We start from the raw sequence: 21,757 nt of genomic DNA, 5'->3' as shown, positions 1-21,757 counted from the left end.
TCCTGGGACGTGACCTTTTAAGATCCTCTAAATCTGTTAACCTTACAAGCTTCACATTTTCAAACCTTATACCATTTTTCTTAGTGAAGATTCTTAGCCATCTCTGGGGCTAAAATAGATGTTTTGGAATCTTTTCCATAGTAATAATATTTTAGTACACATGAATATTCTCATCTACCTGCAAAAAATTAGAACTCTAGTATTTTTCAGACAGTTGTAGATTTAGCATAAATCTGTAAAACTGTCTGTGGCTTCTTCTCCCTAATCATAAGTACACAGTTTCAGACAGAGCAAAATTCCACACTGCTTAAGAAACAGTACTATATTAAAGAATACAATAATAATTTCTACATTTTTTATCAGATCTTCAATTCTTTTTCTTTTGTAGCTTCTACTTCTCTTAAAGTCTTATTCTATTCCATCTGCAAAAGAGCTAATCAGAAGTAATATACTTTACAAAGTAAACTCATTTCAGTCAATGCACAAGTACGTATAGCTTTTATATTAAAGTGATACATGTGATGCTTTCATAGAGATAGGTACTGAGTTATGCATAAATCAGACTGAACCTATCCCAAATGTGTGTTAAGAAAACAGTCAAGTTCCTTTCTTCAGCTTTTTGTAGTACACCGTATGAAATTATTATCTTCAGTCTCCCTAGTGTGCAACTGCACCCTAAAACATCTTACTCTTATCTAACTGTCGCTTAGCCTCCGTTGATCACTACTGTGTTTGATAACCAATGTTCCACTCTTTATTTCTTAAGGCCAGTGTTTTGTATTCCACAAGTGGAGTCTGTATTGCCTATCATAGGTGTCTGGCCGTTTCGCTCAGCATAAAGCTCTCCAGTTCTAACCATTGCAAGAAGGCTTTTATTCCTTTCACAGTCTTGTAACATTCCATTGTGTATACTGAAAAAGATTATGCTGCATTCTCTCTCTCTCTCTCTCTCTATCTCTCTCTCTCTCTCTCTCTCTCTCTCTCTCTCTTTCTCTCTCTTTCTCTCCCTCTCTCTCTCTTTAAAGACAGGGTTTGTCTGTGTAGTCCTGGCTGTCCTGGAACACTCTCGGTAGACTAGGCTGGTTTTGAACTCACAGAGATCCTCCTACCTCTATCTCTCGAGTGATGGGATTAAAGGTGTGCACCACCAATGCCCTGCCCCATTTTCTTTAGCAGCCATCACTGATGGACATTCTGCTGCTTTTATCTTCTGTATTGTTAAGTAGTGTTACAGTGGGCAAGTAAATACAAATGGCTATTCTCTCTGTTGAATATCCAGTGCAAAATTTCTGGGTCATCTGCTACCTCCCTTTTTCATTCTTTGTTGACTTTCAAACTGTTTTCTACAATGTCTTGCTTATTTAAACTTTGTTCTCTAACAGTTTTTATTTTTTCCTACACCCTCACTATTGTGGGATCCCCTTCTGTATGCTGTGGTTCCTATTAATGAATAAAGAAAACTGGCTTGGCCTGGTAGGGTAGACCAGAGCTAGGTGGAGAAAACTAAACTGAATGCTGGGAGAAGGACAGCAGAGTTTAGAGAAGTTATGAAGCCACTTCCAGAGATAGACATGCTAAAACTTTGCTGGTAAGCCACTGTCACATGGCAGTACACAGATTAATGGAGATAGGTTAAATTATATTTAAGAGTTAGACAATCAGAAGCTAGGGCTAATGGGAAATGATAAAGTTTCTGTGTGATTATTTCAGAACTGGGCAGCTGGGAACTAACTAGCCGCCTTCCTACAACACCTCAGCAGTCTTACTTTTTGGATAATTCCCAGTCTTTGCTCACTGTGGCTTTGATTTGCAGTTCCCTGATGATAATGACTTTAAATAAAATACATTTGCTATTTTATGTCTTCTTTTGTGAAATGTCTGTTTAGCTCTATTATCTATTTTTATTAATTTTTAAAATTTGTTCTATACATTTTTACATATTTAGAAATGCTCAATGATGTTATATTACAGTAGTTCTAAATTAAGAACCTATGTTCTAACGATTTAATTAACTAATTAATTCATTCATTAATTGTTTTTTTGAGACAGGGTTTCACTGTAGCTTGGAGCTTGTCCTAGAACTAGCTCTTGTAGACCAGGCTGGCCTCAAACTCATAGAGATCCACCTGCCTCTGCCTACCGAGTGCTGGGATTAAAGGTGTGTGCCACTACCACTTGGCCTGATTTTATTTCTTTTAGAAACTAAAATACATTTACTTTCTTTCTCACCTTCCTTTCTCTCCTTTCAATTTGTCCCATGTCCCTCACCCCCTTCCTCTTTTAAATTGATAAGCCTATTCTTCTTTCATTGAAATATATAGAGAGATATAACTGACCACTTATTTGATAATGGATAATCATTTACGGAGCTGACTCTTGGGGAGGACTATTTCTTTCCATTCAGCATTGCTCATTTGCCTGCCATTCTTTGTTTAGAGGGAGGGCCTCTGAGCCTTCACCATTCTACTTTAGTATATCTATTCCTATTGTCCTTGTTCAGGCAGACACATTGTTGGGCTAGCATGGGTGAAGCAGCCCTGTCTTTTCTAGGTCTCACAATCTTACATCAGATACCCTGGTAGTCTGGTTTATAGACTTTCCACCACCTCTTCATCAATGTTCCTGAGCCTTAAGTTCAGGAGTTGTATTATAAATATACCCATTGGGTTGTATACCCCAAGACCAACTGTTCTCTGCATTTTGAACAATTATGGCTTTCTATAATGGTTTCTGTCTGTTACAAAGAGAAGCTTTTGATGAGGGGTGAGTTACATTTATCTGTAAATAAGGATAAGCATGCAGAATGTTTTCATGAATTATGCCGGGTTTGTAAAGTAGCAGTAGTAGATTATCTTTTAAGATCCACGACCTCCTGACCATGGATTGTTGGCTAGTTTTGCAGTACCAGGCATGATTTCCATCCTATGGAGCAAGAATTAAGTCCAATCAGAGAGGTGTTGATTACCACCAAGGTATAACTGCCACTATCATAGCCTCAGTGAGAGCTTGCCAAGCTAGTGATCATTGTATTTTATAGGCTTCACAGTTGGGTGGGACTGTGGGTTACTTCCTCCCTTGGGACCTTGTATAACGCCTTTTAACACTATGAAAGCTCAGCCTCAAGGAAGAGGCTTCTAGGTCAGAACCAGCTCAGATCCTCTGACTTCTGGTCTAAAGTGCATGGTATCTCCAGCAGTAGGGACTCACCTTCTGGTCTCTGAGAAGCAATCAACGGCAACAGCAATATTCTGTATTGCACTTCCTGACTCCCTTAACCAACAACTTGAAAAGGGGCTATCATGCATGTATTGGGTATTTTGTTTGCTTTAGCACTTGGAGGGAACATTGTCAGCCCTAATGGTATAAGTTCATTTAATCTATATATGTATTTGTATACACATACATTTGTATGTATTGTATGCAATTTTAGGTAAATAAAATTATAACTTTATGACTTTTTCATACATTCTTAGTATTATTTTCCCCTCTTGCCTCCCTCTCTTGTAAAGACTTCCCGCAGTTAAATCCCAGACCCTGGGTTTTCCATTTCCCTTTCATAGCACTTGTGTCCTGCTGTCCTCTCTCTAGTATTCATTCTCCTTCCCTGCCCCGCACTGTGGTACCTTTTTACTTCCCTTGTCTCTACAGTTATTCAAGGCTGTATACTCACATCTTTCTCATCTGGGAACCACAGACGACAGAGAATATGTGCCTGTCTTTCTGCATCTAGACCACTGCACTCAAAATTAATAATAATAATAATAATAATAATAATAATAATAATAATAATATAATTTCTAGTTCCATCTGGGAGTAAACTAAGCAAGTGGATGAAAGACTTCACAATGAAAACTTCAACTCTCTGAAGAAAGAGATTGAGGAAGACACTAGAAAATGGAAAAACATCCCTTATCATGGACAGCAGAGATAATATTGTGAAATGACCATTCTGTCAAAAGCTTCTTATAGCTTCAATGCAATTCTAATCAAAACCCCCATCTCATTCTTACAGAAATAGGAAAAAAGTTGTCCTAAAATTCACCTGGAACTATAAAAGATCCTGAATAGCCTAAGTAAACTTGAGCTAAAGGACAATGCTGGGAGGAGGGGATTACTAGTTTAGATTTCAAGATATATTGCAGAGCCATAGCATTAAAAACAGTATGGTACTGGCACAAACTTTGACATACAGACTAATGGGACAAAAGAGAAATCTCAAACAGCAGTATCCATAGTTACAGTCACCTACTATTTGATCAAGATGCCAAATATGTTTTATACACAGGGAAAAATATAGCATTTTCAACAAATGATTTTAGGAAAACTGTATGTCCACCTATATAAGAATGAAATTAGATCCATATTTGTCACCCTGCAGGAAAATCAACTCCAAGTGGATCAAAAACCCCATGGTGAAACCTAAAATGCTGAAGATGTTAGAAGAAAACATAGGCAGAACTCTTCAAGGTATAAGTGTAGGAAAAGACTTTCTGAAACAGCCTAGAAATTAAGATTAACAACTGACAAATGGAACCTCATGTGACAAAAAGTCTTCTGTACAGTCAAGAAAATAATCAACTGAGTGACCATTAAGCCCAGAGTGGGAGAACAATCTTTGCCAGCTGTACTTCTGACAGAAGATGAAGATCCAGAATATATAAAGAACCCAAAATACAATAAAAAAGAAATGCAACTAACCCACTCAAAACATGAACTTTGAACTTTAACAGAGAATTTTCAGAGGAAGAATTAAAATTGCTAAGAAATAACATGAAAATGTTCAGCACCCTTAGCAATTAGAAAAATGCAAATTGAAATGTTTTGAGATGCCACCTTCCTCTAGTCTTAAAGTATGAGATCAAGAAAACAACTCACAATGAATGCTTGTGAGGATATGGGGAAGGGGAAGTCCTCATTCATTGGTGGTGAGGCAGGAAACAGTGCAGACACAACGGAAATCAGTATGGAGAATTCTCAAAAAAGCTAAAATAAAAATAAATTTCCCATTTGACCCAACTATACCACTCCTTGTCTTATATCCAAAGGACTCGACATCAAATGCCACAGATATCTGCTCAGCCACGTTCGTTGTTGCCATATACACACTAGTTTGGAAATGGAGACAACTGAATTACCTTCAACTGATGAATGGATAATAAAAATATAGTACATGTATATCATGTAATATTATTTGGTTATAAAAGTAAAATCCCAGTCTTTAAAATACAGCTGTGCAGATATTTTACATCAACAAATATATATACATAAATATATATATTATGTATGTATGTATGTATGTATATACTTTTTGAGTGGGGGTTTCAAGGCAGGGTTTCTCTGTAGCTTTTAGAGCCTGTTCTAGAACTAGCTCTTGTTGACCAGGCTGGCCTCAAACTCACAGAGATCTGCCTGTCTCTGCCTCCTGAGTGTTGGGCTTAAAGGCATGCGCCACTACTGCCCGACTGTATATACTTTTTAAAAGCAATGTAAGAAATTAAGGCTGACCTTACATTTCTTTGTTAGTGATAATTGTAACCTTTCATCTGGGTATGTGCAGACGCACTTGCGGGTGTGCATGTGAGCTTCTGTATGTTCATTTTCATGTGGAGAATTTTACATTTAGTTTCCTTCTCCGTTGTGGCTCCTCCTTGTTTTCTCAAGACAGGGTCTCTTGATAGAGCTGGAGTTCACCAACTTTGTAGACAGGCCAGCTAGCAAGCATTGGGGCTCCTCCTTTCTCTGTCTCATCCCTCTAACACCGGGGTTACAGGTGCATGGAGTCACCCCCGAGTTTTTTACTTGGGTAGCAAGGACTCAAGCCCATAAAATAAAGAAAAAATTGTTAGAAGCTGGAGCAAGAGATGACTCAGGGCATACCTCAACACCTATGTAAACCCAGATGAGGTAGTATGTGTAATCCAGTGTTCCAATACCCATATAGATCCCAGGTGCACTAGTGAGTGTAACCCCAGTGTTCCAATAACCATGTAAACACAGACACAGTAGTGTGTGTATGTATCCCAGTGTTCTTATTATACAGGATGTTACGGGGGGTCTCTGGAAGTGTATGGACCAGATCACCTGGAATACTGGTCTGAAACAAAAGGAAAGCTAGACTGGACACCTGAGGCAGTTCTCTGATCCTGCATGCATATATCCGCACTTGAACATATGAGCACACGCACACATACAAACACACACGTTTTTATAAGTTCTTAGGTAAGACTTAAAATGTAAATTTCTATGAATAAAAATAATTATTGAAGAATATATGCATTTTTTTCTAGGCTAAAGACTTCTCTGTCAGGACTTTATATATGGCTTGACAATACTTATGTTTTAGAAGTTTTCCTTTTGTAGCAAAGTGAAGGATGATTGGAAGCAGCCGGACACTAACATTAACCAAGGAAGCCAACTATAGTGCACACACCTATACTGGATACTGAAGCAGGAAGACTGCCATGAGTTCAAGGTCATCCTGTACTCCAGAGTGAGACCCTCTCTCAAAAAAATTAAAAATAATTTAAATGAAGAAGAACTTATAACAGTGGAATTTGCTGCACAGTGCCAGAGATAAGAGAAAAAAATCAACTCTGAATGGCAGACACCACAGTGGATCTAGCAGCTTAGGAGTATGAATCAGGGAAAGACACCCAAGATCTGTGCTGTTTTAAAACATGGCGGCTGGACAAATCACAATGAGGCAGACAGCATCAAAAGCAGATTGAAAAAATAAAATTTAAAAAGCTAATGGATATTTTTTTTGACATGTTGTTGGATTCTGTTTGCCAGAATTTTATTGAGAATTTTTGCATCAATGTTCATGAGTGAGATTGGTCTGTAATTCTCTTTCTTGGTTGGGTCTTTGTGTGGTTTTGAAATAAGGGTGACTGTAGCTTCATAAAAAGAGTTTGGCACTGACTCTTCTGTTTCTATTATATGAAACACATTAAGGAGTATAGGTATCAGCTCTTCTTGGAAGTTCTGATAAAATTCTGCATTGAAACCATCTAGTCCTGGTTTTTTGTTTGTTTGTTTGTTTTTTTGGTTGGGAGGTTTTTTATGACAGCTTCTATTTCCTCGTGACTTATAGGTCTATTTAAATTGTTCGCTTGGTCTTGATTTAATTTTGGTAAACAGTATTTATCTAAAAACAAGTCCATTTTTTTTTTACATTTTCAAACTTTGTCACATATAAGCTTTTGTAGTAAGATCTAATGATTCTCTGAATTTCCTCGGTGTCTGTTGTTATGCCCCCCTTTTCATTTCTGATCTTGTTAATTTGCGTGTTCTCTCTCTGCCTTTTGATTAGTTTGGATAAAGGTTTGTCAATTTTGTTGACTTTCTCCAAGAACCAACTTTTTGTTTCATTGATTCATTGGATTGTTTTCTGTGTTTCTATTTTGTTAATTTCAGCCCTCAGTTTGATTATTTCCAGTCTTCTACTCCTCCTGAGTGCGTCTGCTTCATTTTTTTTCTAGAGCTTTCAGCTGTGCTATTAAGTCTCTAATGTGAACTTTCTCCATTTTTTTTAATGTGAACACTTAGAGCTATGAACTTTCCTCTTAGCATTGCTTTCATAGTGTCCCATAGGTTTGGATATGTGTGTCTTTATTTTCGTTGAATTCAAGGAAGACTTAAATTTCTTTCTTTATTTCTTCCCTGACCCAGGGGTGGTTCAGTAGTTGACTGTTTAGTTTCCATGAGTTTGTAGGCTTTCTGGGGGTAGAATCATTGTTAAATTCTAACTTTATTCCATGGTGATCCGATAAGACACAGGAGGTTACTAATATTTTTTTTGTGTCTGTGGAAGTTTGCTTTGTTACCGAGGATGTGATCAATTTTTAAGAAGGTTCCATGAGATGCTGAGAAGAAGGTATATTCTTTCCTATTTGGGTGGAATGTTCTACAGATGTCTGTTAAGTCCATTTGATTCATTACCTCCATTAGTTCTCTTATTTCTCTGTTAGGTTTCTGTCTGATTGACCTGTCCATTGGTGAGAGAGGAGTGTTGAAGTCTCCTACAAGAACTTTAAGGCATTGAAGAAAGAAATTGAAGAGGACACCAGAAAATGGAAGGATCTCCCATGCTCTTGGATGGGTAGGATCAACATAGTAAAAATGGCAATTTTACCAAAGGCAATCTATAAATTCAATGCAATCCCCATTAAAATCCCAACAAAATTCTTCACAGGCCTTGAGAGAACAACAATCAACTTTATATGGAAAAACAAAAACTTAGGATAACCAAAACAATCCTATGCAATAAAGGAACTTCTGGAGGCATTACCATCCCTGACTTCAAACTCTATTACAGAGCTACAGTAATGAAAACCGCTTGGTACTGGCATAAAAACAGAGACGTCAACCAATGGAATCAAATAGAAGACCCCGATATTAACCCACAAACCTATGAACACCTGATTTTCAACAAAGGAGCTAAAAGTATACAATGGAAGAAAGAAAGCATCTTCAACAAATGGTGCTAGCATAACTGGATGTCAACCTGTAGAAGAATGAAAATAGATCCATATCTATCACCATGCACAAAACTCAAGTCCAAATGGATTAAAGACCTCAATATAAATTCGACCACACTGAACCTGATAAAAGAGAAAGTAGGAAGTAGACTGCAAATCATGGGTACAGGGGATCACTTCCTACATATAACCCCAGTAGCACAGACAATAAGGACAACAGTGAATAAATGGGACCTCCTAAAACTGAGAAGCTTTTGTAAAGCAAAGGACACTGTCATAAGACAAAAAGGCATCCTACTGAATGGGAGAAGATCTTCACCAACCCCACATCAGACAAAGGTCTGATTTCCAAAATATATAAAGAACTCAAGAAACTAGACTTTAAAATTCTGAATAACCCACTTTAAAAATGGGGTACTGAACTGAACAGAGAATTCTCAACAGAAGAAGTCTGAAAGGCCAAGAGATACTTAAGATCATGTTCAACTTCCTTAGTGATCAGGAAAATGCAAATCAAAACAACTTTGAGATACCATCTTACACCTGTCAGAATAGCTAAAATCAAAAACACAAATGATAGCCTTTGCTGGAGAGGATGTGGAGTAAGGGGAACACTCATCCATTGCTGGTGGGAATGCAAACTTGTGCAACCACTTTGGGAATCAGTGTGGTGGTTTCTTAGGAAATTTGAAATCAACCTACCTCAGGATCCAGCAATACCACTCTTGGGAATATACCCAAGAGATGCCCTATCATACTACAAAAGCATTTGTTCAACTATGTTCATAGCAGCATTATTTGTAATAACAAGAACCTGGAAACAACCTAGATGCCCATCAATGGAAGAATGAATAAAGAAAGTGTGGAATATATATACATTAGAGTACTACTCAGTGGTAAAAAAACAATGACATCTTGAATTTTGCATGCAAGTAGGGTGAGTTTGGGGGAAGGGAAGAAGGGGAGAGGGAAGGGAGAAGGGAAGGACTTGCAAGATTTTGGGGAGTGGGAGGGTGGAGATATTAGGAAGGGCGTATATATGAGCAGGGAAGAAGATACCTATAGTAAGGGATCCATTTTAGGGTTGGTAAGAGACTTGGCTCTAGAGAGGATCCTAGGTGTCCACGGGATGTCCCCAGCTAGGTCCTTGGGCAGCAGAGGAGAGGGTGCCTGAACTGTCCTTGTCCCACTATCACGCTGATGATTATCTCGAATATCATCATAGAATCTTCGTCCGGCGACAGATGGAGATCGAGACAGAGACCCTCATCAGAACAACGGACTGAGCTCCCAAGGTCCAGTTGAAAGGCAGAAGGAGGGAGAAGACGAGCAAGAAAGTCAGGACCATGAGGGGTTGGTCCACCATCTGAGAAACTGTACCTGTTCTAATGGGAGCTCACCAAATCCAGCTGGACTGGGTCTGAATGAGCATGTGATCAAACCGGACTCTCTGATTGTGGCTGACAATGGGGGCTGACTGAGAAGCCATTGATAAAGGCACTGGGACTTGTTTTTATGACATGTTCTGGCTTTTTGGGACCTTAGTCTATATGGATGCACAGCTCCCTAGGCCTGGATGTAGCAGGGAGGGCCTTGGACTTCCCACAGGGCAGGATTTCTGGCCCTCTCTCAAGCAGGGCAGGAGAGGGAGGAGAGGGTGTAGGGGAGTGGGAGGAGATTGGGAGGAGGGAAAGAAGCGTAAATAATTGAATGGAAAAATAAAAATTAAAACAATAAAAAATAAAAAGCTAATGGATCCTTGGCATCAAGTTTTCCGATTGCAAATAATTAAAGTTGTGTCAGTCATGTCTTCTCCTCCCCAATGCTGCTGTGGTAACAAAGTTGTGACACAGAAGAGTGTGTCTGGACACAGCTGCACTTAAGAGGGAACATGCTGACGTAGATTCTGCTCCCTTCTCTGAGATGTTCTATGACATCACACTGTATTGTATTAACATGTTAACACGTAAGGTTTGGACTGCATTGCTTTATTCCACGCCAAGATTTTCACACTGCAGTATCCCCATCAGTTATAAACTTGAATGCATTTTGAGTGAGTTATAGGCTAAGTGTCAACAAAAGAATGGCGGAATGGAAAAAAATAAAAGCAAAGATTGTTTTGAATTTTTTTCCTGGCTAACCATTTTTGTGCTTCCATTGTTTCTGCCCCTGTGGAACTCATTTTCTTCATTTCTCAGAGGGACTCATTATCTCAAAAAATTCTTGAGAGCATCAAATTCTGTAGGCTTTTCTTTCCAGTGTCCATAAGAAAACGCTAAAGTAAAACAATAGCACGAGCCACTGGCTGAATCTAAGTGTGGGATGGCTCACGTGTGCCAGCAGTTTAGTTGAAAGCAGAGTTCCTGTGAATCACTTTAATTGCTCACCTTTGTATTCAGTTCTGGCCAACAACAAAAACAGTATATACTGTCTCTAAATAGATACGGTAACATTGTGTCTAGTCAAAAATAGTCCAGCCTCATCAGTATAGTGGGGCTAAAGTCAAATTGCACTACTTTAATAATGTTTATATTTAAGATAAAGTATCTAGCATGGTAATTATCATGTGCGTTTATTTATGTTTCACAAAAGTACCCAGAAATGATCGATGAAGTCAGTATGTTCCTAGTAATGATGATCACAATTTAGATATATCTTGTGTATATATAATGCACACTTACACATGATATACCCTTGTGTATCCACTAAGATGTCAGGAAGAAATGTGAAATTTATCTCTCATACAAGTCACTGACAGCTAAGTACAGAATACATGCTTGTGATTTGCACTCGTTCCTATGTTATTTACTTCTGACCTTAACATACAATAAAGTGAGCAGACACAGCTTTGTATTGCTTTGAACCTACATGGATTAACTTGCTTTCTGAGTTGAAGTTATCACTCAGGTCATAAACAGTTTATGTCAAATTGTAAATATGGCAGTGAAATTATTTTAACGTTTTTATGTTAATTTTAAATACCAAATGGAATCTTTTTCTCTTTTTAAGTCATCCTCCTTTCTGACAGACCTGATCGAAATAGAAAGTAGTCCGCTAAATTTGTCAGTATGACTTCTAAAACCGCATAGAACATTAACTAAATAAATTGGTGAAGATAATTAAATAACAGTGCTTCTTTAATTGCATGACTGAGCACACTGTATAGGCTATTAGCACAAGAGGCAAATGTCACAACCATGTAGCCTTGTACTTCTTTTTCTTGACTCTAGGTTACATTCTGGACCAAAATGGGGCGGCCACTTCCTGTGCCTAATGCTCGTTATTAACTCTCAGCCTTGATCAAAATAGACTCCACCAGGAAGACTTGGTTGTCTCCCTCTCTTCTCTCTCTCTCTCCCTCTCCTTCCCTCCCCCTCCTTCTTCCTCTCTCTCTCACACAAACACACCGCACACACTACACCACACCATACACACACACATGCGTACACACCACACCATACACATACACACACACACACACACACACACACACACACACACACACACACACACAGAGCAAATTTCAAAGAGGGAGAGTGTGTGCTGGAAATAGCAGTATTCCCTTTGAGACCATACACTCTCCCAATTCTTGTTAGCAATAATTAGCCAAGGGAATTTGGGTAGGGGTGTTAGGAGTCCCCCATAGAGTGAGGCAGGAAGTAACCAAGCCTAGGTTAACTCTGACACCCATAAGTTGTTCTTACTTGCTAGATGTGAGTGCTTAGATTCTTATGCACCACCCACCTATGCTAGGGGTCATCTCAAGCTGCCTTTTCTCTGGCTCCTCATATGGGGTTGGGAGGCTGTAGATGGGCTTCATGTTACAGCATGGGTGGAGTGATTCTGATGTGCTCACCAACATTCTTCCTTTACCCAAGCCAATTCCACTATACTAGGTCCTATTGTCCCTTAACTTAGCTCCTTTCTCATAGACTTTCTAAAGTAATCCTTTCTCCCCTCCTTGTCCACACTCTGGTTATTCTACTTGACTTCCAAGTGAAGTCCCAGGAAAGAGAACGAGCTGTGGCTATGGCATTTCTGATGGTGCTGGTAAATTTGGTAAGTTATTGATCCTGTGACCCAGGCCTGTAAATTACCAATGATCTGATGTTTGAGAAGCTCAGGCTGTGGTCAGATCAGTATGCTCATTTCTAGAGACTCTATCATATATTAAAAGTTGTGGTTAAACATTATTCATTCTGTGTTGAGACTGGAGAAAGTTTTGTGAGTGCTTTATTGGAGTTGTCCTTCCCAAAATAAACTTAGAAAACATTGGAACGTACTAAATTGTAAGGATATCTGACCTAGGGACAGAGATACTGATTCTAATCCTGTATCATGTGAGACCTCTCAGTAAGGAATGCTGAGTGATGCTGTGACATTGAACTTCAACATGGACAACCTGTAAAGAGAACACAAGATGTCCTTATTGGGTCTTACAGATTTGTGACCACTGCATGCACAGAGTGAGCAGTGGGCTAACTCTGAAACATCCGTGTCGTTCTTACTCCACGACGTCTTAGTTCACTCCTCTGAACCATCAAAGCAATAAACTCCATGCTGGTACCTGGCAAGGTAATTAGATAGCAGCTGATATGACAGCACTATTTGATTTTTTTAGAATATGTAATGTTTAAATTATCTGGCCAGGGATCCAGAAATCACAAAACCGGTAAATGTTTGTACTCTTTTTCAAATGGAAAAACATTTACTTTCTAAAAATCACAAACTGTATTACTAAAGTTAACTAGTTAATGTAGTGTTCCTTGTGAAGGAATGGCCATGTTTCTGTTTAAAAGTCATTCATTTAGGTTCAAGTAAGGATACACACACACATATTTAAAATAAAATTTTAGACCAATAAAAGATGTAGGTGTTGGCTGTTTAAAGTATGAAATGTAAAGAAAGAATTGTCCCCAAGGGAAAGTTGGGTAAAGAACAGAAGTTACTAAGCCAGTGAATCAGAATGGAGCACTGATGACTGTAATCATATTTGAATGATCTCTGGTTGGATTAAGAGGAAAAGAAAGGAACCAGGATTTGTGTTCTGTTGTACAATCAATAAACATGTGCATGCATGAATGTCATAGGAAAATTCTAAGAATAATAGCCACAGAAAAAAGTCATTATCTCCATGGCTTCATTGGGCTTATTCTGCAGAGTACCGAGGGCAGAGTGCTCAATATTTACACAACAGATCAATTTAATTGTGTTTCTCATTTCCTGAAAAAAAATGATATATGTTTTATATCCTGTCTTTGCCAAGATAGCTCCTGACCTTGTGGATTTAGAAGCAAGGCTCTTTATTAAACTTGATCTAATAAGTCAAAACACCTGAGGTGAAGTCTCAACATTACAACTCAAGTTTCGCTGTGTGCATATTTAGCAAGGTTGTTGTGCTGCCTAAATTTGTGGCCCAAGTCCTTACTGGCAGGATGATTATGGGATGAAACTGAAGGAGATCATATGTACTAGCCACATGAGTCAAGACTGGTCATTTGATTGTTGCCTTGGCCTCAGTGGCTTAATCAGTACTGTTGAATAATCACATGGCTGATCTTTTGGCAAGAATGGGAAAATGAAGTGAGCTAGACTACATCCAATAGTTAGCATTAGTACCCAGTTCAAAACAGCTAAGTAATATCAGTCCCATTATTTTTTAAACGGCCGATAACTCATTATTTATTTTCTGTTATATTTTAAGTTGTTTAAAATGTAAAGAGAATTTACAAAGACTAACAGAAAAAAACACACTCATTCTATCATTCAAAATTAGCTGCTATCCCCTTTTAGCTATTAGAAAATAGTAAACACTCTAAATTCCAAAGTTTGAAGCACTTTCCTCTTTATTTGGGTGATATCCCCCCACACACACATCCAGTTATTTGCAATTTTCTGAATTTTCATTTTACAAGAGGAAGCAGTAAAGCCTTGCTGGCTCATCATAAGCACTGGCTTCCAGCTATCCAAGTACGATTTCTTAAAGATTATCAATAATATCACACCCACCCACTTCTCCACAACTAGAGAAATCATTGCAGACTCTACTGGGATAACTTTGATAATCATTTCATTTCCAATTTGTGTTAATGTTTAATGGATGAAACATTTTTGTGCTCTAGTGTGCTCAAGAGATAACTTGCTTCTAATAAAAGTCGGTGTCCTGTGGCTTTTTACTAACTGCTTAGGAAAATATGAAAAAGAATTGACTTATTTGTACCACACAGAACATTTGTCTTAAGACATAAAACTGCTGCCCAAAACTGAGAATGTAAAGCATTATGGAAGATACAAAAGCTTTTAGTGCAGTGAAACTGGGACAGATAAAGAAAATAATCGGTATAGATTCCCTAGAAGCAGGGCTCACTTAAGAATAAAGATTAAGAGGAAGAGAAAACTAAAGATGCTTTATAGTCATTCCACTAGGATGGGCTCTGGGGCTTCACTTGTCCTTTTCATCTTTGTGGGAAGGCTTTCCCAATGTGAGAAAATTCCCAGCTCCAGGGATAAAACACACCTTAGTGATGTAAGCCATAGCAATGCCATGGAGCTGATAATGCTGAGGCGATAATGTAGATTGTTTGTTCTTATCGTATCTGGCACAGGATATTAGGGTCATTTTCAGTCCGCGGGATGGATGGGACCAGCAGATACAGACGTGAATAATGACAAGATAAGCTTCCTTCTACCATTTCTCTGGGTCACTTCTACTCTGGTTCTGGGTTGGATTCTAGATTTCTCAGGAATGATGGGAAAGTTTTCAGAATGACTTTTCACCCGACAGGAAGTTCAAGTCCCTGCTCTAGGAACAAGCCCTTATCATAGCCAGAGGGCACAGGCTACAATGACAACTAGGTATTTCTCCATTTTTAAAAGTGATGGAAATTTTTGAGTACTGATTCCTTTGTACAAGAATCAGCCTTTTGGGGAGATAGGCTTTTACATAGCCCCTTCTGATCTTCAACTCACTGGCCTTGAACTCCTGATCCACCCTATCTGCCTCTGAGGTACAAGGCTACAGGCCTGCACCACTACGCCTGGTGAAAGTCACCTTTTGGAAGGAATTTATTTTACAGACTGCTAATGAAAGATTGTGATTGGAAATGTTGACAGATAATCACAAGCTGGCGCTTTACAAACTCAAATTTGATACTTTTCAGACCAGACCACGTTTTATATCAGTGTCTATTGAAGCTTTAGGTCACGTACCCAGCATTTCTAACGCGGTTCCCATTGTACCACTTCAGCAGTCGCTGTGTTTGGAGACAGCAATCTGCGATTCTCACTGACCCTTGTCTTTCTCCTCTGAGGTAATATATGGTCACAGGTGATGGAAAAGGACAACAGGAGCTCTTCTGATGGCTTCATCCTGGTGGGCTTCTCTGACCGTCCTCGCCTAGAGCTGATCCTCTTCGTCATAGTTCTCTCCTTCTATCTGCTGACTTTACTTGGTAACATGACCATCATCTTGCTTTCGGCCCTGGATTCCCGGCTGCACACACCCATGTATTTCTTTCTGGCCAACCTCTCGTTCCTGGACATGTGTTTCACCACGGGCTCCATCCCACAGATGCTCTATAACCTCTGGGGTCCAGACAAGACCATCAGCTATGTGGGTTGTGCTATTCAGCTATACTTCGTCTTAGCCTTGGGAGGGGTAGAATGTGTCCTGCTGGCTGTCATGGCGTATGACCGTTATGCCGCTGTCTGCAGGCCCCTGCACTACACCGTCATCATGCACCCTCGCCTCTGCGGGCAGCTGGCTTCTGTGGCATGGCTGAGCGGCTTTGGCAATTCTCTCATAATGGCACCCCAGACGTTGATGCTGCCCCGCTGTGGGCACAGACGGGTGGACCACTTTCTCTGTGAGATGCCAGCGCTGATTGGCATGGCCTGTGTGGACACTACGGCCCTGGAGGCACTGGCTTTTGCCTTGGCGATTTTTATCATCTTGGCGCCGCTTATTCTCATCCTTGTCTCCTATGGTTACATTGCCCGGGCAGTGCTCAGGATCAAGTCAGCTGCGGGACGAAAGAAAGCCTTCAACACCTGCAGCTCCCACTTACTTGTTGTCTCTCTCTTCTACGGCACTATCATATACATGTACCTCCAGCCGGCAAACACCTACTCCCAGGACCAGGGCAAGTTCCTCACTCTTTTCTACACCATTGTCACACCTAGTGTTAACCCCCTGATCTATACTCTGAGAAACAAAGATGTCAAAGAGGCCATAAAGAAAGTGCTCGGGAAGGGGAGCACAGATGTATAGCAAGGAATAATCAAGTATAGGTTTTGTCTTTTTAACCACTTTCTTTACATGCTATTAGACCTAGGGATTGTTGTATAATTACAGACAGAACGGACACTTAATGAGAAAAGATGGGTTGAGGGAATATGATACCCCTCCTATATTGAAAAGCATTGGGTCTTCTCAAGTTTCTCAAGTTCATAATCAGCGGACTTTAACTTGAATAAAGCAAAAATCAATCTTTGCAAAATATCTACTGGGAATGTCATCGCCACTTTAAACAACAACAACAACAAAAAACTACAGCGACTGGGCCTAGTAAGTCCTTAACAAATATGAAAGGAAAGATTTTTAAAATAATACACAAGAAACACTAGTTATTTTCTAGAAAATTCCAGTGTGCTTGTCTAGTGCCAAATGCCTACCCAAGAGCCAAAACAATTAGTTCAACCATGTGGCTTTAATATCTCCAACACTGTAATTAACTCATGGAGTCTGTAGAGTATAAATCACACACATACATATTGGACCTTAAGGATTTGTGTGTTTGACTTTAAAACAAGAGAGACTAAAGAAAAAATATGTATTTTCTTCCTCCTTTTGCTCCTCGTTTGGAACTTGGGGGGCTCAGTTCGGTGCTCCAACGCGGGCCTCCATCTGTATCGTCATCCAACGCCAGGTGAGGGATCTATGGTGATAAGCAAAATATTCATCAGTATGGTCACGGGCCAAGGCTGGTTCAGGCACCCCCTCCTCTGAGAGTTTACCAAGGCCAGATGGACCGTGACTGAAAGAGCATGTGATCCAACCAGATTCTCTGAATGTGGTTGGATTTTCTGAATGTGGCTGGCCTGCAGTCTTTCCGAGAAGCCATTGACAATGACACTGGGACTGGTTTCCTCTGCATATACTGGATTTTTGGGATCCAGTCTGTTTGGATGCTCACCTTCCTGGACCTGGAGTGAGGGGGGAGGAACTTGGACTTCCCACAGGGCAGGAGACCCTGACTTCCCTTGGGGACAAAGAGGGAGGAGGAGAGGGAGGGGGGGAGTGGGAGGGCGTTGGGAGGAGGGGCGTAAATGGAAACTTTTTATAATTTAATAAAATTACTAAAAGAAAAAAAAAAAGAAAAAATATGTAAAGCAAGATTAAGAGGAGAAAGTTCTTGCTAATATTTAATCTGCCTGTCACTATCAAGAGACAGCAGAGGGATCTTCTTGCTTCAAATGTTTAGTTCCCTTACGTTATGAAAATATTTTGAATGCCTGAAAGAAAAAATGAGATGAATTGTGGGAAATGATGTGATGTTGGTATTGGTTATTCTCTGGATAGTGATCCATTTACTGACAGCAAAGCCTCCCCTGCTATCGTGGTGATTAATTTAAGCAGTTCACATTGTACTTATTTAAATATCCACCACAGGCTGCAGTGTGTGGTCCCCAGATGGTGGCACTGTGTTGTAAAGTTGTGAGGCCTTGTAGGAAGTGGAGATTCACTACAGGAAGTCAGTGAGATCTGGACTTGAGATTTTACAGCCTTACCCCACCTCCTTGTCCACTTCCTGCTTTCTGTTCTACAGATGTATGAGGCAGCGAGGAGACCCAGCCACACTCTCATGCATGATGATATTGCTACCATGTCTTCCCCTCCATGTTGGCATATAACCCAAAATAAACTATAAGTCAAATTAAACCCTTCTTAAGTTGCATTTTTTTTCAAATTGACAGCAAAGTCTTACTATGTGGGAAGGAAGATATTAAAAGACAGAATAGATATTTCTGTCAAAACACTGATTTTGTAAGCCCCTTAATGGAATTCCAGATGAGGCTTATTTTGTTTTTGCCACATTCTTCTCTAAAATATTTAATATCACTGTAATTGGTTACAGGGACTAACAATGTGAGAACTCACGATGAAAACATCACTATGTCTTATTAATGTTCCCACAGTCCAGCAGTTTATAGAATAATTTACAAAGTATACTACTTAGGTGTAAAGTAGTATAAATTAAAAATGCCCTAACCTCTTATGAGCATTGTAGAATACCATTCAAAATAAAGTATAGAGGAAACATTTTATCTTATGCTCTATGTGTGAGTTTTTCCTTTTGCTAATCATGAGTCATCCTTACCAATTAATGTTTTCAAAAGACGGGCATTTGGTTATAAAGATCACCAGGATTCTGCTGAGCAAGGCATCAGAAAGTACATTTCAGCCAAGTTCTGTACGACAGAGACGAGGAAGCAATGAGCCAGACAATTGAGGAGAGTGTTCCCAGCAGAGGTAGCAATATGTACAACTTTTATATCAGGATGATGAGAAGGAGTCAAAAAAAGGATGGAGAAGTAGAAGGGGATCCAGAGCAGGGGCCATCCTGGGAAAAAAAAGGGGGGTGTTTCCAGAAGGAAAATGTGAGCAATGCTGTTAAATGTGGCTCACTGGCCAAGTGAGCTAGGACCTGAAAACCAAGCCTTAGGTTTAGTCCTGTGAGACCCAGCAAACCAACACACGTGGAGTTGTAGGAACTCTGAGTGGAGAACATCGGAGACAGGCAGGGAATTTCTGAGAGGCAGACAAGTGAGGTGAATTTTCTGTTGGAGGCAAACTGCAAAGAAGAGCAGAGGAATGGGGTAATGTAAGCAAGGGTTGTAAGATAAAGAAGAGAATTTTTGTTTGTTTGTTTTTCTTTTTATTTATTTATTTTTTATTTATTAAAAATTTCCACCTCCTCCCTGCTTCCCTTTTCCCTCCCCCTCCCTACCTCCCCCTCCTTCTCTATCTTTAAAAGCAGTCAGGGTTCCCTGCCCCGTGGGAAGTCCAAGGTCCTTCCCCCTAAAGAGAGGATTTTTAAGGTGGGAGATATTATAGCATGCTTATAAAATAAAAAGATAATGATCTAGTCACAAAATAATGACATACAAAGGTAGAAAATTTGCAAGAATGAGGATTTAAGTAGACAAACACCAGAAAGATCCACGGAATCAAATGATTGGATTTAAGTAGTGGCAGGGGTGCACAATGTAAGATGAAGGCTCGTACCTAAGCACAGATGTTAATGTTTGGGTTGGTAAAATCATGGGAGTTTTGTGACGTCTTTTCTGATTGTTTTTCTTCTCACCATGAAATAGGAATAAGGACGTGAAATTCTATTATAAACTTTTACATATATTACAGTAGCAGAATCAAAATATCGATACATTGACACTCAAAAGTATTAAGGAGACATTTCAGCAATGGCCAGAAAGGGTCATCTGTGTGGCAACGGGATATTAGAGTCAAGTATTATGAGACCAAGTTATGGGACATTATGACCCATTCACATATTGTTGACAGTCATGCTAAAAAGAAAGCAAAGAGCTTCTATTTCAAACTACTGTAGATGGGAATATACATGGGAAGACATAAGCTCTAAGATTGGCAGTTCAATCTACCAACATGGCTCAGCAGGCAAAGATGCCTGCCATCAAACCTGATGATGGCAATCCCCAGGATATACAAGGTAGAAGGAGAGAACCACTTCTCACTAGTTGTCCTCTGGCATCCACACATATACAGCAGGATGTGCAGGACAAGGCAAGTACACGCACACATATATAGGCAATAAGTAAAATGTGTATGAAATTGCAATAGCCTATTTTAAAGCCATCAATTAAAAAGAAGAGGCGTGGATTATTTGAGCAGATGATGTGCAAAAGGTAAAAACAAAAACAAAAACAAAACAATAAAGCATCTCCTGAGACCTACAGCTGCCTTTCTCTTTTGTATGTTCCACCCCGTCTGGGCGAGTAGAGTTTTACTCAAACAGACATGACTTGCTGATGTTTTCTTTGTGTCTGCATCAATTTTCCTCAATGATGAGAGAACAACACAGAAAAATCTATAAAAAAGGAAGCATAAAGTATGGTTAGATCAGTTGGGTGACTATTTCATAATTAACACTGTGCTATTTATTTTTCTATCACTCACTCAACAATATCACACTTGAGTGCTTCTGACTACTAGTAATTATAATTTAGCCCATTCCCTATTGAGAGAGATTCTCTGCCTCCCATATTTTGTCATTATAAACACGGCTTCAACAAAATGCTTGCTTTATTCCATCTTTACATACAAGTAATTCATTTTACAAGTTAGATTTCCATCGCTGGGGTAATGGATATGTGCCTTTAAGATTGTTCTACTCACACTTGGAAGGCCAGTAAATAATATTTTGTTAGTACTCCTTTCTCCATCAGCAGCACTGGTAATACGAGGTCTGCTGACTACCTTCCCTTATGTAGTAGATGACTTATCTTTATTATATTTCCTTGAATATTCAGAAAATTAATACCTACTCAGGTAGATTTGCAATCTGAATCCTGTATTAATAATTTTAGCCCTTTACTACTGTACTGTTTACCGAATCTGGAGTAATAAGACATACTTTATGTTTCTTGTACCTACTCATTTGAAAAATTGATATGAGACTATGTATTAGAACATATAAAATAAATTTTGACTAGAGAAGATTATTGAAAATACAATTCAATTTATTAAACTTGTAAAAAAATGTAAGAAACTTTATTGAACAGAGAAACAGCTTAACTAAGCAAAACCTAAGAAAGAAAAGAATTATTTGGCTATGTCAGAAACAAAAGTAGCCTTCTCTGAACTGAGGTAATAAAAAACATGTCTATAGGAAATCCGTGGATGTCCACTGTATAAACATTGATCTCAGATCCAATTCCACAGCAAATCCACAGTTCTCTGTAGCTTCACAGAATTCTCTTGGCACCTTTAACAAAAGGAAAATTTCCTACATTGATGGCACAAAGTTGCATCTTTACTGCATAAGTATTGTAGTCCCTATTGTCATCCCTTTTGTCTTGGACACAGTTGAGGAGAAGGTCCCAGAGGAACAGCACTGCCGAGCAAAACGTGAGTCAAAGGGGAAGAGCAGATTCACAGAGAACCCCACTGGGTATCATCCTTGGTTATAACAAGAGTTGCCACCCTTTTGAACAAGTCAGAGCACAGACCAGCACTGAGG

At 39.3% G+C, this 21,757-nt stretch overlaps 1 protein-coding gene across 1 annotated transcript; it reads left to right on the top strand.

Annotated features, from left to right (window-relative positions):
* The first annotated feature begins 15,730 nt into the window (after positions 1 to 15,730).
* Positions 15,731 to 16,755, top strand: LOC125417400 (putative olfactory receptor 2W6). Its single transcript, XM_048460943.1, has one exon. The coding sequence runs from the start codon at positions 15,811 to 15,813 to the stop codon at positions 16,747 to 16,749; it is 939 nt and encodes a 312-aa protein (XP_048316900.1). The 5' UTR covers positions 15,731 to 15,810; the 3' UTR covers positions 16,750 to 16,755.
* The last annotated feature ends 5,002 nt before the right edge of the window (positions 16,756 to 21,757 follow it).

The sequence above is a fragment of the Myodes glareolus genome, chromosome 14, assembly GCF_982192425.1.
Source record: "Myodes glareolus chromosome 14, mMyoGla1.1, whole genome shotgun sequence".
In the NCBI taxonomy this organism is placed as follows: domain Eukaryota; kingdom Metazoa; phylum Chordata; class Mammalia; order Rodentia; family Cricetidae; genus Myodes; species Myodes glareolus.
This window is presented reverse-complemented; position numbering and strand designations above follow the sequence as displayed.